Source organism: Diplotaxodon limnothrissa, linkage group LG23 (genome assembly GCF_057381915.1).
Source record: "Diplotaxodon limnothrissa isolate DT_005_m linkage group LG23, D_limnothrissa_male_GT1.1, whole genome shotgun sequence".
In the NCBI taxonomy this organism is placed as follows: Eukaryota; Metazoa; Chordata; class Actinopteri; order Cichliformes; family Cichlidae; genus Diplotaxodon; species Diplotaxodon limnothrissa.
Window position 1 is genome coordinate 19,418,419 of NC_140617.1, and position 20,516 is coordinate 19,438,934.

General features: G+C 37.8%; 1 protein-coding gene across 2 annotated transcripts; it reads left to right on the top strand.

Moving 5' to 3' along the window:
• The first annotated feature begins 1,428 nt into the window (after positions 1-1,428).
• LOC146607829 (macrophage mannose receptor 1-like) lies at positions 1,429-2,654 on the top strand. 2 transcript variants are annotated; one of them, XM_085348769.1, is made up of 3 exons: positions 1,429-1,702; positions 2,085-2,371; positions 2,466-2,654. In XM_085348769.1, exons 1-3 carry the CDS (start codon positions 1,429-1,431, stop codon positions 2,652-2,654), a joined length of 750 nt encoding a protein of 249 aa, XP_085204895.1. The 2 variants fall into 2 exon arrangements, with proteins under 2 accessions (XP_085204895.1, XP_085204896.1); XM_085348770.1 differs by having other exon boundaries at positions 1,429-1,699.
• Positions 2,655-20,516: the final 17,862 nt, after the last annotated feature.

The following is a 20,516-nucleotide window of genomic DNA, read 5'->3' on the forward strand; positions in this document are numbered from 1 at the left end:
AATGAATGACAGAGACTTATATTTATAAAGAAATAAAGAGAAAACAGTGTGATAGCCACGTAAGTTGTGGACTTTATCAGTTGGGCTGATTTCAGTTTTAATCTGCTGAAACTGTATATTAAAAGCAGTTTAACTTCCTGAGACTAGCATGTATGCATGTACAACTCATTCTCTAATTTTTCTTTTGTCATTTTAGAGCAATTTCACTAAAACAACCATCTGAGACTTAGGTTAACACATTACGTCTTTGTCTGATTTTGATTTTGTTGTAATGTTTTACACTGACTGACAGCAAATAGTAGTAAAATTTATAGCTGACAAAATATGTAGTGAGCAAAGTGACAATAAACACAGCTCAACTGAAAGAGAACTGAATTGGTTTAACTCCTGTTTTCATGTCAGTGATTGAAAACCATGATTAATTAAACTGTCACATAGATATAGGAACAAGTATAGATAAAAAAAATAATAATTAAAAAAGGCAGCTCATTAAAGAAGTATTCCTGTATAAACTGGACCACAGTCACTGTAGTGTCTGAAAGTACTTGGTGTCATAACAGCTGTGTTAGGCAGCCAGGAATGGACCCAAAATCCAAACTAAACTCAAAACACAGCTTTATTGCTGGAATTATTAATTATAAACTAAAACTGGGAAAACACTTTAAACTAAACAGACAGACTAGCAGAAAACCCAGCATTCAGGGTGATCACAACAACCAGCGGAGGAAGAGGCAGACATTAAAAGCACAAGGCAAACGAAGGAATAGACCACAGGTGGGAACACAGCTGAACATAGTCTAACTAACGAGACGGGGAACCAAGACAGATCATGACACTTAATTGCTAAAGAGTTATTACATCTACATTTTTGAAACAGCCGTTTATAGAGGAATTAACCTGAAATAACCAAAATGCTATTTATGTCATCAAAGATCCATTTAGACTGGTCTACACTGTTAGTGCTCTTTAAACATCAAAATAAACTAAAACTCAATATGCTGGGTCAGATGACCCAGGATCGTGACAAAGGGATCAGACACTGAACACAGTGTATGATCCGCCAAAGAAGAACAAAAAACCAAAGCTATCTCACTATTCAGTTTGATCTCACTCGCACTCTTATTTTGTAAATGTCATTACAACAATTTATTTAAATTAGTATTTCTATTGTTTTGTGTTCTTTTCTTTTTAAATAATAGGACATTTCACTTGAAATTTGAAATGTTTTATTGATTTCTTTAAACACACAAGCACCTATATCTGTGCAATTTACTCTAGTTGTGTTTAATGAAGAGTTTATTGTTCCCAGCATTTATCAGTAGAGCGTTATGTGGACACAGCAGACGCTGCTCTTCCTCACTATAAAATTTCTGTTCTGTGTCCTGTCTGTGCAGGCTTTTTGTCCACTTTTCTCCTGTGAAAAACACAATGACGAAGCACGTTGGCTTCTTGCTCATTCTTTTCCCCGTGTGTGGACATCTGCTGGACATCAAGTTCTATAATAACCCTTACGAGTATACCTGGGCAGATGCACTGGCATACTGCAGGGAGCACCACACTGACTTGGTCCGAGTGAGAACTGCAGAAGAGAATAAAGCTTTACAGTACTCTGGATGGATTGGTTTGTCCCGGAAGGATGCAACAAGTCCATGGAAATGGTCCAGAGGAGGCGAAATAGCCATCTTCACACCATGGGATGGCGGTAAATTCTCATACTATGTTTTTTACTCCTTAGATGTTACCTGGCTTACAAGACCAAACTTACTGGTAATTATTCCATACTTATTTGCATTGAGACCTGAAATCAGTTTGAGAAATTTTGAGCATTCAACAATTTAAGTGGTGAGAAAGGATCAGATTTACAGTGTGGAGCAGTGTTGTCTATCACAGTGTTGACTGTAGTGAGTTTCACGAAGTCCCAAACCAACTGTTTCAGCTGGAACTTCAGCAAGGAGGGTTTGTTACACACATAAACACTGTACTGGTAAAATGATTTGATACTGAATCTAGTTGAATAGACCTTTAAAACATCTCTGGAATCTATCCCAGTTTTTTTTTCTCTATTGTACTTCGACTTCTTGCAGCACCAAAAGAGGATGAAAACTGTGTGAACAGAAGAAGCGACGGAAAATGGGAAAGCAAGAAGTGTGATGAAAAACGTGATTTCCTATGTTATGAGGAAAAGCTGATTCTGGTGAAGGAGAATAAAACATGGGAGGAGGCATTAGAACACTGCAGGTCTCTGGATGGAGTGGTCACAGAAGATCCAGCCTCTTCATACAGGAACCACGGCTATGACCTGGCCTCCCTGATCACTCCAGATGACTACACCACTGCACGAGAGACCGCAAAAGAGGCTACCACTGATGAGGTTGGGCAGTTTTCTGCATGCGTTTGTGTTGGTGAGAGACTCATAACTATACTTACTGTAACTTTGTTTGTTTCTCTTTGTTTACTGTTGGCAGGTGTGGACAGGCCTGTGTAACCTGGCTGGTGAGTGGCTGTGGGTGGGTGGAGAAGAAATGCAATATGAGGATATCCCAAAATGCCCAACCGAGGGCCTCTGTGGCGTCCTCGAGAAGAATGGTAGTTCACCCTACGGCATAAGAAACTGCCAGCAGAAAAGGAACTTTCTCTGTTCCAAAATGAATTAAGTACTGTACTTAAGTAAAAATTTGATATATCTGTACTTACCTTTCCATCTTATGACACTTAGATACATGTGTGTCAAAGTAAACAGGAGAAATAATCCAAAGCAGACTCCACAGACAGGGTTAAACAAAAATGAACCGTTATTCAGGTATATGAGTGAGTCCAAAATTAGAAATTCCAAGAACAATGGGAACCTGACCAACACTTTACACTACCAGTTAAAAGTTTTTGAGTTAGAATAATTGTACCTTCATTCATGATGCATGTTACAAATATATCAGTTAATATAGTCAGTACATTGAAAAGGTGAGAAATAGTGATGAGATGTTTTCATACTGTTAGATTATACAATGATGATAAATTAATGCAAACCAGAAAAATCATAACGTCTTGTTATATGTGTTATTTTCCTAATGTAGTTGTGTGACATGTCAAGTAAATACTGGACTATACATAATTTAAAAGTTGTCTCAAGTCAATAAAGATATTAAATAAAGATTAATGTGCAGTTAAGCAATTATTTGTCTTTATAAGCAGTGGTGAGGGAACCATATGGTTACTTTCACTGCTATGAGGCTTTTTTTACATCTAAAACAGGCCGTCTTGTATTCCTTTTGAAAAAAATGTTTTACAGAATTCGAGAAGTACACTCTAACTACGTACATAGGAATTAAGAGGGAAAGTCAGGTAATCAAATCATTTTGACTAACTGATTATCTGGAGGTAATCACCGCTAAAAGAAGACATTTTCGCAATTTGCTGCATCTTGCAGTCATTAAGTTGACTATAAATTTCTCTGCATACCAAAGTATCTTGAGGTAATTATAAAGCTTGGCTGGAACTGGGTCAGGCAATAGGAGAATGATTCCAATGATGGGTAGTACACGTGCACATTCATGCTCAGGCACGTGCAAAGCCAGCACTAATATTCTTCTACCTTCTTATTTCTTTATTTTTACTACTTTCTTCATTGTAGATACAAACTGAAGACATCAAATATATCAAGCAATATATATGGAATAATGTAGCAAAGAAAAAATTTAAAATACGTTTTATATTTTAGATTCCTAAAAGTAGCCACCCTTTTCTTTGTTGACAGAGCTGCAAACCCTTGGCCTTCTCTCAGTGAGCTCCATGATGTAGTCACCTGAAATGGTTTTCATATCACAGGTGTACCCTGTCAGGGGTCATTTGTGGAATTTCCTTAATGGTGTTGGGACCATCAGTTGTGTTATGCAGAAGTTGGGTTGGTACACAGCTTACAGCCCTATTTGAGAATGGTTAGAATTTATACTGTAATATGCAAGAACCAATCAGCTAAGTAAAGACAAACAACAGTCCATCATTACATTACAGAAGGTCTAGGTCAGTCAACTTTGAATGTGTCCCCAAAAAGCATTTGTTTGGGCCAAGAAACACAAGTAATGGACATTAGACCTGTGGAAATCTGTGCATGGTTTGATGAGTCCAGATCTTTGGTTCCTAATGAGATTGTTGGAAAACCATTTCAGGTGACGACCTCATGAACGTCATTGAGCAGTAATTAAATCAAAGGATAAGAAAACATAAAACATGTTTTGAGGTATTTCACACATTTTTGTTTACTACATGATTCCGTGTGTTCACTCAAAGTTTTGATGCGTTCAGTGAGAATCTACAATATAAGTAGTCATGAAAAGTAAGAAAAACATTAAATGAGAAGGTGTGTCCAAACTTTTGGCTGTTAGTCTATGCTCCGTCTCTCTCTCTCTCCTCGTCTCTGTGCCTATATCATGCTGTATTTCTCATGTACATGCAGGCAAAGTGTAAGTGAGTCTTTAGAGTTAATGCTGAACATCTTGCTTGGTGAGGTGGCTGAGAAAAAAGACGGAGGGAGAAAGGTCAACATTTAACTGCAACCAAATGCTAAAAAAAATAGGTGAAAGTAAGAAACAGGTCAGTCTAAAACTCTTATAATCTAATTAACATTGTTTCATGTTTATGTATGTTTTGATGCGTTAATGTTTAAATATATATAGATGTTCATTTCAAACTGTGTTCTCATTCTGTCATATTCTGTTTAAAAAGTGAAGACTGTTTGTTTTGTGTGCTTGATCCTGTGCGTTAGTGTTACATCCTGTGAGGCTGTGGGAGCGTGTGGGCGTGGTGTTGTCCTCCCCCTCTCTCTGCCCCTGCCTTCTCCTTTAGGACACACCTGCTGCTCATCTGCCCTTGTTTACCACCAATTACCCTCCAGAGGTGATATAAGCTGGAGGAGAGCTGTGCCGGTGTGGGAGAGGCTTCTGGTGGATTCGGTCGGTCGTGGCTCTTTGTGAGTAACTCTCAACTGAGCAGCAGTTTTTCTTAAGTGACGCGACCTCCATTTCTTGGTTTGGCCTACCTGGTTTTATTGCTAAGAACAGCATAGCAGCTTCCTAGTTGAAGCGGCCACCGTTCCTTCGGCTGGCCTGTCTGATTTATCATTAAAGCAGTGTTTCTGCCTCTTTCTTTTGTTACTGTTTATATGGGTTAATTGATTATAATAAAGATTCATTTTGTGTTAAACACCTCCGCCTGGCGTCCTATTCATTCCAATCCGGATCCAATTGTTACTGTCCCCCACCCTCTTTGCCTAGCTTTCATGTGGGGATGTAACAATTAGTTATTCTGTTTTCTCTGATCTACAGCCTGAACAGACTTTGAAACCCAGAATTTACACCTACTTATTCTGTAAATTACATTTCTATCCTGGATAGTTTCCCTCTAAGAAAAAGTAATAAAAAAAAAAAAAAGGTGTAATAAGGGTTTGCAAGTCTATGGGTGTCTAAGACCATAAACTCAGCAGGAAAAGTTTTGAAGATAAAAAGAAAGGAAACCTTTTCCAGCAGAAACTTCTGAAGGACTGTAGGTCTTTGTGAAATCACAAACATCACAATCTGGTGGCCTTTAGTAACAGTGATATGAAAAAAGTATACAGTGGGGCAAAAAAGTATTTAGTCAGCCACCGATTGTGCAAGTTCCCCCACCTAAAATGATGACAGAGGTCAGTAATTTGCACCAGAGGTACACTTCAACTGTGAGAGACAGAATGTGAAAAAAAAATCCATGAATCCACATGGTAGGATTTGTAAAGAATTTATTCGTAAATCAGGGTGGAAAATAAGTATTTGGTCAATAACAAAAATACAACTCAATACTTTGTAACATAACCTTTGTTGGCAATAACAGAGGTCAAACGTTTACTATAGGTCTTTACCAGGTTTGCACACACAGTAGCTGGTATTTTGGCCCATTCCTCCATGCAGATCTTCTCGAGAGCAGTGATGTTTTGGGGCTGTCGCCGAGCAACACGGACTTTCAACTCCTGCCACAGATTTTCTATGGGGTTGAGGTCTGGAGACTGGCTAGGCCACTCCAGGACTTTCAAATGCTTCTTACGGAGCCACTCCTTTGTTGCCCGGGCGGTGTGTTTTGGATCATTGTCATGTTGGAAGACCCAGCCTCGTTTCATCTTCAAAGTTCTCACTGATGGAAGGAGGTTTTGGCTCAAAATCTCACGATACATGGCCCCATTCATTCTGTCCTTAACACGGATCAGTCGTCCTGTCCCCTTGGCAGAAAAACAGCCCCATAGCATGATGTTTCCACCCCCATGCTTCACAGTAGGTATGGTGTTCTTGGGATGCAACTCAGTATTCTTCTTCCTCCAAACACGACGAGTTGAGTTTATACCAAAAAGTTCTACTTTGGTTTCATCTGACCACATGACATTCTCCCAATCCTCTGCTGTATCATCCATGTGCTCTCTGGCAAACTTCAGATGGGCCTGGACATGCACTGGCTTCAGCAGCGGAACACGTCTGGCACTGCGGGATTTGATTCCCTGCCGTTGTAGTGTGTTACTGATGGTGACCTTTGTTACTTTGGTCCCAGCTCTCTGCAGGTCATTCACCAGGTCCCCCCGTGTGGTTCTGGGATCTTTGCTCACCATTCTCATGATCATTTTGACCCCACGGGATGAGATCTTGCGTGGAGCCCCAGATCGAGGGAGATTATCAGTGGGCTTGTATGTCTTCCATTTTCTGATGATTGCTCCCACAGTTGATTTTTTCACACCAAGCTGCTTGCCTATTGTAGATTCACTCTTCCCAGTCTGGTGCAGGTCTACAATACTTTTCCTGGTGTCCTTCGAAAGCTCTTTGGTCTTGGCCATGGCGGAGTTTGGAGTCTGACTGTTTGAGGCTGTGAACAGGTGTCTTTTATACAGATGATGAATTCAAACAGGTGCCATTCATACAGGTAACGAGTGGGGGACAGAAAAGCTTCTTACAGAAGACGTTACAGGTCTGTGAGAGCCAGAGATTTCCCTTGTTTGAGGTGACCAAATACTTATTTTCCACCCTAATTTACGAATAAATTCTTTACAAATCCTACCATGTGAATTCATGGATTTTTTTTTTTCACATTCTGTCTCTCACAGTTGAAGTGTACCTCTGGTGCAAATTACTGACCTCTGTCATCATTTTAGGTGGGGGAACTTGCACAATCGGTGGCTGACTAAATACTTTTTTGCCCCACTGTATTTGCACTACTCATATCAATGTGAACACAATATACAGAGGTCAAATAACAGTTCAATGATTTGAAATGCTTATTTCAAACTGTAAATGTGACAGGAAGGAGTATTTTTCAGAAACAAAGCAAAACCTAAAGGAATACCAGGGAACGTGGATCATGGTTGGATGATTGCAAAGGTCCCTAGATTAACATTTTGAAGTTTAAAACTAAAATCATACACGGATGTCATTCTTTTGCTGAGACTCCTCTTTTGTGAGCTGAACTTCATTGAATAACAAATATTGTTCATGTGCAGTTTTTAGTGTTCCTTCATTTTTTTATTCAGCAGGAGGAATACAGGAAACAAATAAAAAAACACATAAGTTCCCTGTCATCACCTATGAGAGGCAGACTAGCTGGCACAAACTGGATGGTTTGGCTGGTTCTTTCATACTGGCTCTGATGAATGAGATAACAATCAGGCATGTCCAGCTGAAGAGCAGGAAACCCCAGGATCCGCCCACATGGGAGGAGAGAGCCTGTAAGAACAACAATCTGTACCAGACAAACTAAGCCAACCTGTGCCCCTGTGTCAGGAACTTTACATGGTTTTGGGCTTATTATCATTGCTGGTTCATGTAGCACAAGGTTGAATATCCATTTTGTTTTATCTGGTAAACAATACTGAGAAACATTTTTAAGGTTATTGGTTTATGGTCAATACCATTAGCATCTTTTTTCCACCTTATTATTCCAGCATTACCACATTATTACTGTAGTACAAATGCTACTGAAATTTGAAATGATTTCTCATGATATCTTTGGGTTAATATCATTCTCTATTCATCAGGAAGTTTTTGATTTTCACTGGCAAACTAGCCTTTGCCACCACTTTTAACAACATCTACATCAGAGGTGGGCAATTCCAGGCCCCGAGGGCCAGTGTCCCTGCAGGTTTTAGATCTCACCTTGGGTCAACACACCTGAATCACATGATTAGTTTGTTACCAGGCCTCTGGAGAACATCGGGAAATGTTGAGGAGCTAATTTAGCCATTTAAATCAGCTGTGTTTGTTCAAGGACACATCTAAAACCTGCAGGGACACCGGCCCTCGGGGCCTGGAATTGCCCACCCCTGATCTACATGAAGCTGTTTGGTACAGCTCGAGAAAGCAAACGTACACATCTCAAAAAGCTGCACCATCTTTTTACAGAGGCGCAGTGAGTGTGAAACCCAACTCCATTTCTAAACTGTGCTCACCTCTGCAGTAACTGTGTTGTGATTATCATACACATTTGAAGCTCCTCTCTGTATTTTCAGAGCTTTTGTCATTATTTCAGGTGTCACACTTTAGCATATCATGTCCAACCTCCCTTGGAAAGCTGGTGCTCATAGAGTTAGACAAACAGAAAAAGTTTCATAAAGATTCTTAGTATCCTGCCAAAGTGGAAGCGACCTCTCCCGAAGGAGACACCTCCCTGTGTACCACTGCATCATTGACAATGACGTGGACCTCTTCAGAGAGGGGACAGGTTTGTGCAAATTTGCTGAAGACTGATTATATAGAACTAAGACAGAAGACTGAGCAATTGGACTCAAAGACATTTGAATCATGGAGGGATCATTTTGGTTTATGGATCAAATCTGAACCTCGGCTGTCTTTCTTTTGGTTAATATTAGCGAACACTAACTATCCTACTAAGGCTCATTGTAGAAAGTGAAATGAGGAAGTTCAAAAAATCAGGCTCAGATATCCTGAATATGTTTTGCTCTGAGAGACTATTGCTATCACTACTGAAATCCTACATGTGAATGGACTCTAAGTCAGAACACAATTTTAAATGCTCCATCATGATAGCACATCGCCCTCCAGTGGCCATTCTTGTTATCCATCAAGTAATGTGTATAAGAGAATGACAATATTATTAATATGAAGCATTTTGTTAGCAATGTAGGTACTTGCTGGATGTTTCTTTCTTCACATTACTTTTAAAGGAAAGTAATCAGCTAATTAATGATTACTGTATTAATTAGAGAAAAAGAAAAAACTTGACAGTATTTTCTGCAAGGAAATCCTTTTAAAGAGAAAAATGTTCAGATTTGTGAGACTAAACTTAAAAGGTTTTGAGTAAATGATGAGTATTTATTCAGGCTTGGATGTACGCATTTGTGAAATTGTTTTACGTGTGGTCAGGTTGTGTTGTATTTGTGTGTGGATTGGAGCACATGTTTGTGAGTCCTCAAAAGTTACAAACGCTTGTAGATCACATCGTACGCATTTCTAACACTTTTAAGGTAAATTTCTCTCCATATTAAAGTCTATACTCTTACCTCCACACTTCTGCCTCCTTCTTGGGTGATCTACATGTTTAATTCCTAACACAATCCTATTCATTTATCTGAGCTTCAGATCAGCACTATGGGTACACTGGCTCGCTCTAACTGACACTGCCACAAACTGCCAAATGTAAAAACAGAGACACTCACAGAGCTGTTCAACCTGTAACATGTGATCATAATGGAGTATTTTTTTTCTGCAATGGAAGGAAGGACATATTATTCATCATTAGCTTTCTATAATTAAATATTTAATCTGTTCATATAAGAAGAACTTGTAATATTGATGTATTACTTGAAGGGAGTGTTTTCATTTTGTTTTTTGTGTGCTTTTTTTTTCCTGGAGGAGTGAACTGGTTCACATGGTTTCCAAACTTAAGTTTTCAAGCAACTTAAAGAAGTCCAGACACTTTTCTTTCCAAGCTCCTTAGACTACGATGACCTGGATGACTGAGAACCTTCACAGACATATCAAATATTGATGTAAGAAATGGACTGTTGACTGAAAAACTAACTAGGCACAGCACAGTAGGAGCAGCACAGGAAGATGTTCATTAGATCAAGAACATCTTCAAAGATTAGTGGTTAAAAATACCTGCTGAGTTGTGCACAAACCTGGTGACTGACTCAGGGGCAATTCTAGGATCAGAGCTTTGGGGGTGCTGTGCACCCAGAGAGCTGCCCATCCAGGCAAGGTAAACTTTACTCGTCACGATGAGACGTCTTCCCTGTCTCTGTCAGTCCCTGCATCCTTAAATGTCTCCAGTTGTCCCGAGTTCCCTCTGACTGTCTCCTTGGTGCATTTAAACCCCTGCATCCTCCCTGTCCTCATCGTCTGTTGTCTTCATCTCCATTATCAGTCATCATAATTTTACCCTCTCTGTGCAAGTCTGCAAATTTTTTTATTAAATCATAAGATTCTTAAATTCATCAAGTCTCTCTGTGCCTGGGTCCTCGTCTCAAAACATGACATCACTGTTTTGTACATTTCAACACAATTGAATCCCCACATTTGTGAAAGAAAAGCAAAACACTTTTTTTGAAAAGTCTGTAACAAAGTCAAAGTCAAAAGTCAAAGTCAACTTTATTTGTCAATTCTGCCACATGTACAGGACATACAGAGAATAGAAATTTCGTTACTCTCAAACCCTAGATGAAATAGCAAATGAACATTTAAATATAAGAGAGTGATTAAAAAATGCAAATAAAATAATTAAAAAGTAAAAATTTAAATAAATACAATACAATTTAACAAGAAAGCTATACAATATACAATATACAATATTCAGGTAAGGGTAAATGACATTGAGTGTAAACCAGGCAGAGTAGTGCAAATAGGCAAATAGTGCAAATGGAGATTTAGTAATATACGGTAAGAGATAGTATAACAACAAAGTCTTATGAGGTAATGGCAGTCCAATGCTCCACAAAGTGACTGGTAACTGGTGCAGGCCAGTGAGTGAGTCAAAACCATCAAATCCGATAAAGGTTATTTAAATGCTGCCAAAGAAGAATGGATTGGAATTTAAAATTTTTTTTTAAAAAATTAAATTTAAAAATATATATTTTTTTAAATTAAAAAAAAAATTAATTTAAAAATTAAAAAAAAAAAAAAAACATATACTAACCTTAATTACTGCGGGAGAATAATGAATGATGCTCATAGTGAGTAAAAAGTAAACTGAGTGCATTTTTTGGACAGAGATTCACTTTTAATGTGTATGTATATTATAATACAGATACATAAAAAATACACTCCAAAAATACAAAAGACCTTGAAATGTACAAAATATTATTAAAAATTTTGAAAAATTGAGACACCTTGGGGGGGGGGGGTGCTGAAGCACCCCCAAAAATGGGCTAAAATCGCCTCTGGACTGACTTAAAGAAATGTATGAGTAGCAGCAAAAGTTAGTCCACCAACACTGAAAAAAGTGATATTGGCTCCTTTTAGATATAGCATATTTTATTTTGGTATATCTTTTTAATTCAAATGAGTAATTCCTGTCTATATAATTCGAGTAACTCCAGAATACATTCCCTGCGTTTTAATCCAATTAATTTTAGTTAATTAAATGTAGCTCAAAATGCTTAAGTATGTTTTTCATAGCATCCTGCTGGGCCATTTTGCGCATGCGTTAGGACAGGCCACCATTTTGCGCGCGGACTGAAAAAGCCGACGCTTTGTGTGCTGCAAGCAGGTTCAAGTTAATCACACAACTTTGTGTAAAGGTGGTCTAGCTTCGGTAAGTAAAGCTTTTACGGTCGTTTTTGTTTTATTTTTTTTTACCTCAGTCAAAGCATGTTGACTCTTTAAGACGTGTGCACATGGAGAAAGAAGTCTAAGCAGTTGTACACCTCTGAACTTTGTCGTGATTTGACTTAAGCTAGCTATGTGCTCTATTAGCTACTGCTCTATTAAAAGAGTAATTGTATTGATGAAAACTGCTATGTTAAATTGTCATATATTTTTAGCTTAGTTCTGGTGGCACACTTTGTACTAACAAATTATGAAACGAGGCAATTTCTCTGTTGTAGTTAGCTGTAAAGTTCACTGTACAGACAGCCTGCAGTTTTAAATTGTGAAATCGTCCCTCCCGCCACAACATTGGCATTAAGGAATAGTTGGGCGGGGGCAAGGAAAATTTTAAAGTTGTAGAGCCTGTAGAGTATGTGTTGGATGAAAAAAATAAAAGAACATTTCAGTATGTTCCAGTTTTAAAGGTTTTATGGCAGCTTTTCAGTGATTGCCACCTTCTTGCTAAGGTTTTGGATGGTAGTCGCATAACAGAACAAAGTGGGGCAGAAGTGATTTACAGGTCTTTTAGGGAGGGGTTGTTTTTCAAAGAAAACAGTTTTTTATCAGCAGGTGAATTGCGAGTTTTACTGAATTTGTATATTGACGATTTTGAGATTTGCAATCCACTTGGAACTTCACGTAAAAAGCACAAAATTTGTGCCATATATTGGACTCTTAGCAATTTACCACCTGCTTGCCATTCATCACTGACTTCCATTTATCTGGCTTTACTCTGCAAGTCTGAAGATGTAAAGACATATGGATATGAAAAGATTCTAGAGCCGTTGTTGAGTGATCTTGTTACTTTGGAAAGTCAAGGGATTTTTATTGCACATCTTGGAGAATTTCTCAGGGGCACAATACAGTGTGTCATAGCAGATAATTTGGGAGCACACAGTATTTCTGGATTTATTGAGAGTTTTTCAGGTGAATACTTTTGCAAATTTTGTGAGGCCAAAAGATCTGATATTCAAGAAACAGAGGTTAGTTCAGGTGCGTTTACTCTGAGAAGCAAAGAGACACATGAAATGCATGTAAGTTCTGCACAGAGTAATGCAAAACCATGTCACGGTGTTAAAAGACGGTGTGTTTTCTCTGCACATCTCTCCCATTTCAGTGTTTGCAGTGGATATCCTCCAGATATTGCACATGACATATTTGAGGGCATATTACCAGTTGAGTTGGCATACTGCCTGAATATCTTAATTTTGAAAAAATATTTTACACTTGAATGAATGAATGAATGAATGAATGAATGAATGAATGAAGGAATTGAAATTTATTTCAGTCAACAACAACAACAACAGATTATAATTTTACATAAAAGTACTCAAACAGAAACCGAAAAAGGAATAGGCTGAAGCCTTATGGCTTATACTTATCCTATCCCTTACCCCCATAGAAATAATCAAATCCTTAACCAAGAAAATAAATAGCATTGATAAATAAGTTGTATAACAGTTTGAAAAGAAATCAATGATAAATCAAGAAATTAAATCAACACAAAAAAATTTTAACAAACCAAATTTCTATAACCTTGTATAATACTAATTTTTAAAATCTTCCTGAAGAATGACAAAGAAAAACACATCTTCAGTTCATCATTAAGTCCATTCCATAATTTCACTCCCAAAACTGACACACATCTATACTTAACATTGGTTCTCACTTTAGGCCTTTCAAACTTATAAGCAGTGTTGGGTAAGTTACTTTAAAATAGTAACTTAGTTACTTCTCTCAAAAGTAACTCAGTTACTTCAAGTTACTCGTTACTTTCAAAGTAACTAGTTACTAGGGAAAGTAACTTTGGTTTTACTCAGAATTCTCTTGTTAATGTGTTTCTTCCATAACTTTGCCAGTCTTCTAGCTTGCTTACTTGCCACAAGTGCACTGTGCCACCTACCAATAGAAAGGAAAAGATAATGTGCATATTTCCACGAGAGAAATCCCACGCCTGGACCGTCATTGACTGCTGCCATGATTCTAGCCTAAGTCACAGCGTCATGTGCGTCTTTTACATCCAACACAAAAACTGCAGTCGTGGTGCTTTCGATTGTACTCAGAACATGGAAATTCTGCCTTCTGAATAGGAAGATGTAGGTAACACCAGACTGCAGATGAGCTGCATACAGGGCTGGACTGGGACAAAAAAATCGTCCTGGGCATTTTGACTAGAGGGGCACCATTATAGGAAAAATCATAAAGCCTTTGAATGAAAACAAACGCTGTTGTGACAGTGATGTACACTGTTTTGATGGTATATATGCATCAATCTATCAATCTTTTGTTGTAAGATTCAGATAATTATTTTTTAAAAGCTAGACATTTTAAATGAGAATAAGAAAGAAAAGTATTTCTTTGTGCCCCCCTTTCCCTGTTAATGCCCTACCTGGCCCCCTGGCAACACTTTGCTAGATCCGCCCCTGCACAGTTACCAGCTGTCAGCTACTTAGAAAAGGATCCTGGTGTTATTTGTCTCTCAGAAACAGTTCATAACTTCCCTTCAACTCATTCATGTCACCTAAAAGGTAAACCTGTTTCTCCATCACCTGTTCAGCTCTGATGATTCAGTAAGGACATCTCCTGGTTTCATCTTCATGTTTCCCTCTCACCAGATAACCAAACCATATCATGACCAGCAGTTTTTTTGCAGCTGTGGCTCCAGCAAACATCAGCTGATAGTAGAAATTAATATTAAATAAATTCTAACAACAGCTGATCAAGCTTAAACGTGCTGCTGTTGTTTAGCGCGACATCCGCTGGTTTCCTCTTTCGGCGCAAAGTGAGCGATAAACAAACAAGAGAGCCGATCAGCTGATCACTGATCAGTTTTCATGATTAAAGTAGAAACGGGAGAGGGAGGGGGGAGAATGAGAGAAGAAGAGGCAGCTGTGCAGCGTAAAGACACAGAATAACTCCAGCTTTGTGTCTTTTTCATTGTAGCTGAATTACGGGACAAACTGTTCCTTTTTACCTCAATAAGAAACGCGTAATATTTTCTCTGAATACCAGACGGGACGGTTGGCAACTCTAATAACTTATGAACAAAATAAAGTTAAAACATCATTAACTTCATAGCACCCACCCAGCTGTATAGAAACTCCGTCATGCTAGCTAGCACGCAGTACGGAAAAAGTCATAATAACGAAAATAAACTCCACCTAAACTTGGTTCATATCTGACCCAGAGAGACTGCAGGTCATAACTTCTTACCTGAAGTTCAGTTCACACTTGGACCGGAGGCCGCCTCGGGTCTCTTTTCCTTCTGCGTCCCTTTTCCTTCATCCACCTGCTGGCTTCCACCACTTGCTAATGTTACTGAATCTGTGGAAGCTCCGCGATAGCCACCACACGAAGTAACGAGTAACGAGCCTATCTAAATCCCAGTAACGACTAACGCGTTCCTGATTTTGGCATAATAACTAGTTACCGTGCTCGTTACCACAATAATAACGTAGTTACTGTAACGCGTTACTTAATAACGCGTTAGTCCCAACACTGCTTATAAGACCCCCTTAAATCATATGTTCCATCTCTTAGTTGAAATATACTTAAAATACAAATTGGAACATTCTTTTTCATCACACGATATATAATTTCTAAAGTTTTAGAATATATAATGTCCATGAATTTTAACATAGATGATCCTACAAAAAACTGGTTGGTGGACTCCCTATATCCAACTTTATTTATTATTCTAATAGCTCTTTTTTGCAATTTAAGTATTGAATCCAAATATGTTTTGTATGTGTTCCCCCAAATTTCTGCACAGTAGGTCATATAAGGCAAACAAAGGGAAGTATACAATAAATAAAGGCAGTTCTTATTCAAAAAATCTCTTGTTTTATAAAGAATAGAAATAGACTTGGATAATTTTCGTTTCACATGTTCTATGTGGGGCTTCCAACAAAGTTTATCATCAATAATTACTCCTAAAAATTTTGTCTCAATTTTACTTTAATATTACTTTTACTACCTCCAAATAACATAAATTTTGTTTTACTTTCATTCAATGATAGTTTATTAAATACAAACCATCTATTTAACTTCATGAGTTCTGTTTCCACTGTTTTCAGTAATTTCTTTATGTCAGGGTTCCTCTGCCTACCCGGTCGGCTCAGTATGGCTACATATGTTTTGTATTCTTTTTTTATTTTTTCCCTGCTCTCTCCCTTCCCCTCTTTCCCTCCTCCCTCTGCCTGGGCGGAGCTCACCTGTGGGCTCCTGCCCTTGGCCCACGCACCTGTGGCTCATCACGAGTGATCCAGCTCCTTTATAAGATGACAGCCCCGTGTTTCTCGTCGCTGGACCGTTGCCAACCCTCGTCAGTGTAACCCCAGCTCAATTACTTCTGAAGTGTTTTCACAGCGATTTACCTTACTATCCCTTCGTGTCTCTGTGTACAGATTCCCTGGACCTACCTACCCCTGTGTTACCCGAGTGAGTGGAGTGTGAAGAGGAGTGGACGGAGTGTGTGTGTGTGTGACTATCGGCGTCTTTCCCATTCGTGTGTGGACCCCCGGAGCCCGGCTTTCCCCTCACTTTTGTAAATAATCACCTGGTGTATCATAATAAAGACTCTTGTGCTTTCAAGACCTAGAGCCTGCGCGTGAGTCCGTTCAGTCCTGTTGTGACACTTTATGTCTTTTCCAGAGCAAAATAAGTTTGTATCATCAGCAAACATCACAAATTTTAAAGTATCACTGGCTGTACAAATATCATTTATATAAAGTAAAAATAACTTAGGTCCCAAAACAGATCCTTGTGGAACTCCACAAGTTACTTTTCTAAGTTTAGATTTCATGTTATTAATACTCATATATTGGAACCTATTATTCAAGTAACTATTTAACCAAAATTGTACAACACCTCTTAAACCATACCTTTCACACTTCCGTAAAAGTAAAGAATGATCTATTGTATCAAAGGCTTTACGTAAATCAATGAACACACCTATTCGAAACTGTTTTTCATCCACAGCCGTTGCAATATTTTCAATAAATTCCATCACAGCTAGAGATGTTGAGCGATTTCTTCTGAACCCATACTGATGATCATTCAATAAATCATATTTATCAATAAAAGAATCTAGTTTGTTTGCAAATAGTTTTTCAAGAATCTTTGAAAACTGAGGCAGTAAAGATACTGGTCTATAGTTTGACACAATCTGTTTATCACCAGTTTTATATAGTGGGATCACTTTGGCAATTTTCATTTTATCTGGAAAAATTCCAGTTTGAAATGATTTGTTACAAATATATGTTAACGGCTGAAGGACACTATGAAGAACTTCTTTAATTAGTGACATGTCAAGGTCGTCACAATCCATGGATTTTTTACTCTTGAATTTACTCACCACTTCTACAATGTCAGTCTCACAGACTCCACCAAGAAACATTGAGTTACATTTACAAGAAGTAGAATCTACTTTATCATAATTTCCTCCTGGTACAGAAATTTCTTTTGCCAAGTTGGGACCTACATTAACAAAGTAATCATTAAATTCATTATCTTTGCTCTCAGTATTCTCAATCACTACATTACCTCTTGTTACAATACGTGTTGGAGAACATGTATTATGTTGATTTTTTATTATCCCATTTAATACACTCCAGGTAGCCTTAATATTACTTTTATGTTTTTGAAGCAGCTGTTCATAATATCTTTTCTTTTCATATCGCATAATAGATGTTAATTTATTTCGATATTTTTTATATTTGTCTTCATTTTCCTTTGTTCTATGTGCCAAAAAAATCCTGTATAACCTTTTTTTTTTTTTACAGGCTCTTTCCAGACCTTGTGTAAACCATGGTTTTTTCTTTTTATAATTTTTAGAAAACTTTTTAATTGGACAATGGCTGTCATAGATTGACAAAAATATATCCAAAAACGCATTGTATGCATCATTAGTGTCTTCCACATAAACTTTTTGCCAGTCATAATTTTCTAAGTCTGTTTTAAAAGCCGCAATTTGTTCTGGTGTTTTTATTCTACCACTGTAATCCATTTGCTTTTCCTCTTGAAAATGAAGTTGATTGTTCATTTCAATCACTGAAAAGACAGGCAAGTGATCACTTACATCTGTGACTAACAGTCCACTATGTATCTTGCTGTTTATCTTATTGACAAAAATATTGTCGATCAAAGTGGCACTATCCATCATTATTCTGCTCGGCTTTAGAATCAACGGATGGAATCCCACAATAAATTCTGAAGTCTTATTATGGTCGTTTGCCTTCAATAGATCGATGTTAAAATCACCACAAAAAAAAAGTCACCTTCTCCTTGTGTTTTTCCAATATTACAGAAATTTCTTTAGTAAACTGATCTATACAGGATGCAGGTGTACGATAAATGCAGCTAACTAATATGTTTTTTGAGCTTTCAACCTGAATTTCAATGGTTAAACATTCCATCAATCACAGCAGTCATATTGTTAACAACTTTACATTTAAGATGTGAAAAAACAAACATAGCAACACCTCCTCCTCTTCTATTCTTCCTATTTTGCCAAAACATTTCATAGCCCTCTAGTCCATCTTGCAATTCTTTGTCGTCATTCAACCATGTTTCTGAAATTGCTACCACTGCAAACTTATTTTGAAATTGATCAAGATACGCTTTGATTTTAGAAAAATTACTGTAAAGACTCCGACTGTTAAAGTGGATTAATGAAAAACCTTTTATCTTGGGATCCAACTCTTCCCCATTATAATATTCACATGTCATATCAACATTCTGATAGAGGTGGATATCTGGATCAATACTGTTGTCCAACTCATAAAATTTATAATCATGAGATCCAAACTATTCCATTTTTTGCCTTTTTTTGTTCACACATTCACATGCATAGTTATTTTTCTCACACTTATCAGATATTGTTCATATCACAGTCAGCAACACAATTCTTTTCTACATTGAACTCTATTTCTTTTGTTTAAATCTCTCAAGATCTGCAATGTCTCTGACAACAATTACTTTAGCTTGTTCTGGTGTCCCATTAAGTCTTATGAATACCTTACAGTTCCTGGTCCAGGTATCTTGGATGTGCCTTTCCTTCTTCAATAGTCTTGCCTGTCGTGCAATTTCAGCATTTCTCTTGGTGAGATGCTCATTCACATATACGCCGGTTCCCTTTAACTTCTTTCCCATCTTTAACAGTTCAACTTAATATTTCCTGTTCACAAATCGTAGTATGATAGTTGGCATCTTGGTATGTTTTTGTGGAACAGTATGACATGCAGCTATGTTTTTGCTATCCAAAAGAATGTCTTTGTCTTTGAAAAACTGAATAACTTGCTGCTCAAGCAAATCCTTTTCAGCTCTTGGTGCATCTTCCCCCTCCTTGTCACCTGCTGTACTCCGTGCATAGGTGTAGTGATTTGTCTTCAGTCCAGAAATAATCACATCTTCCATTCTTGTATACTGCTCCAAATCTTCAACTCTTTTTTCCAGCTCTTCAATCTTCTTGTCTTTTTCCTTAATCACAATCTTCAGTTGTCTTACTTCTTCAATTAAGTCCAGTAGTCCTGCTTGCTGTTTCACCACCTTACTCAATTCCTCTGACATGAAGTTAAGAGACTTCTTAACTTCTTCAATACAGTATCTTCTGTTAGCCTCTTAGTTGTCATGTTTCTTGATCACCAATTTAAATTCTTAGAAGACAAAATTAATTCCAGGCTCCAGGTAATCCAATGAGCCAGGTGTTACTTGTAGAGCACATGTGATGGAAAAAAAGGGACCCTAAACTTCAAAGTTTGTGGAAATACTCACACAAAATGAAGCAAAACTTCTTTGACAGCCTCAATGAGTCCATTCGGACATTTCCCTACAAATGGGCAGACAAGAGTAATCGCCCTCATGCTATTCCCAGGACTTTCATGCAGAACAAAAGCATTGGAGGAAATGCTCATGAAAATTGGAGTCTCTTACGATTCCTTCCATTGTTGGTAGGACACTTGGTACCTCCAGATGAAACAGCTTGGCAGGTAATTTTGGACCTAAAGGACATTGTTGAACTAGTTGTTGCACCAGTACACACAGAACAATCAATTGCTTTCCTTGAGTCTAGAGTCTCTGACCACAGATGTAGGTTGAAAAAGCTGTTTCCAGGACTGAAGCTGTTACAAAAACATCATTTTGTGGAGCATTATCCACAGATGATTAAATTCTTTGGGCCACTTGTTGCCATGTGGACCATGAGGTTCGAGGCAAAGCACAGTTTTTTCAAACAGGTTGTTCGTCACACACGGTGCTTTAAAAATATGCTACTGTCACTGCTACTAGCTCCTGGAGAAAAGCTCCAGAGAGGCGTGTTTCATGTTAAAAGTTAAAATATAACAAAAGAGATTTTACTCAACAAAACAATACCTTTCAATTGCCGAACCCTATCTCTCCCCTCAACTGGTTGTATGCTTCAATGTTTCCTAATTATTTTGTCATCAAAAAATGTATGCGTTTGTGAACTAACTTTGACGGTGTCTAACGATAAGATGACCGAGTTTTGTCGATTCAGGGATGTTTTCTGTGCACCTGGTCAAATATAAATGTCTCAATATGTTATTTCTGTGAGTCAGACTGTTTAACCCGATCATATGGAACAAAAACTTACTTTTCGTATATTTAGAGATATACATATATATATATATATACACACACACACACACACACACACACACACACACACACACA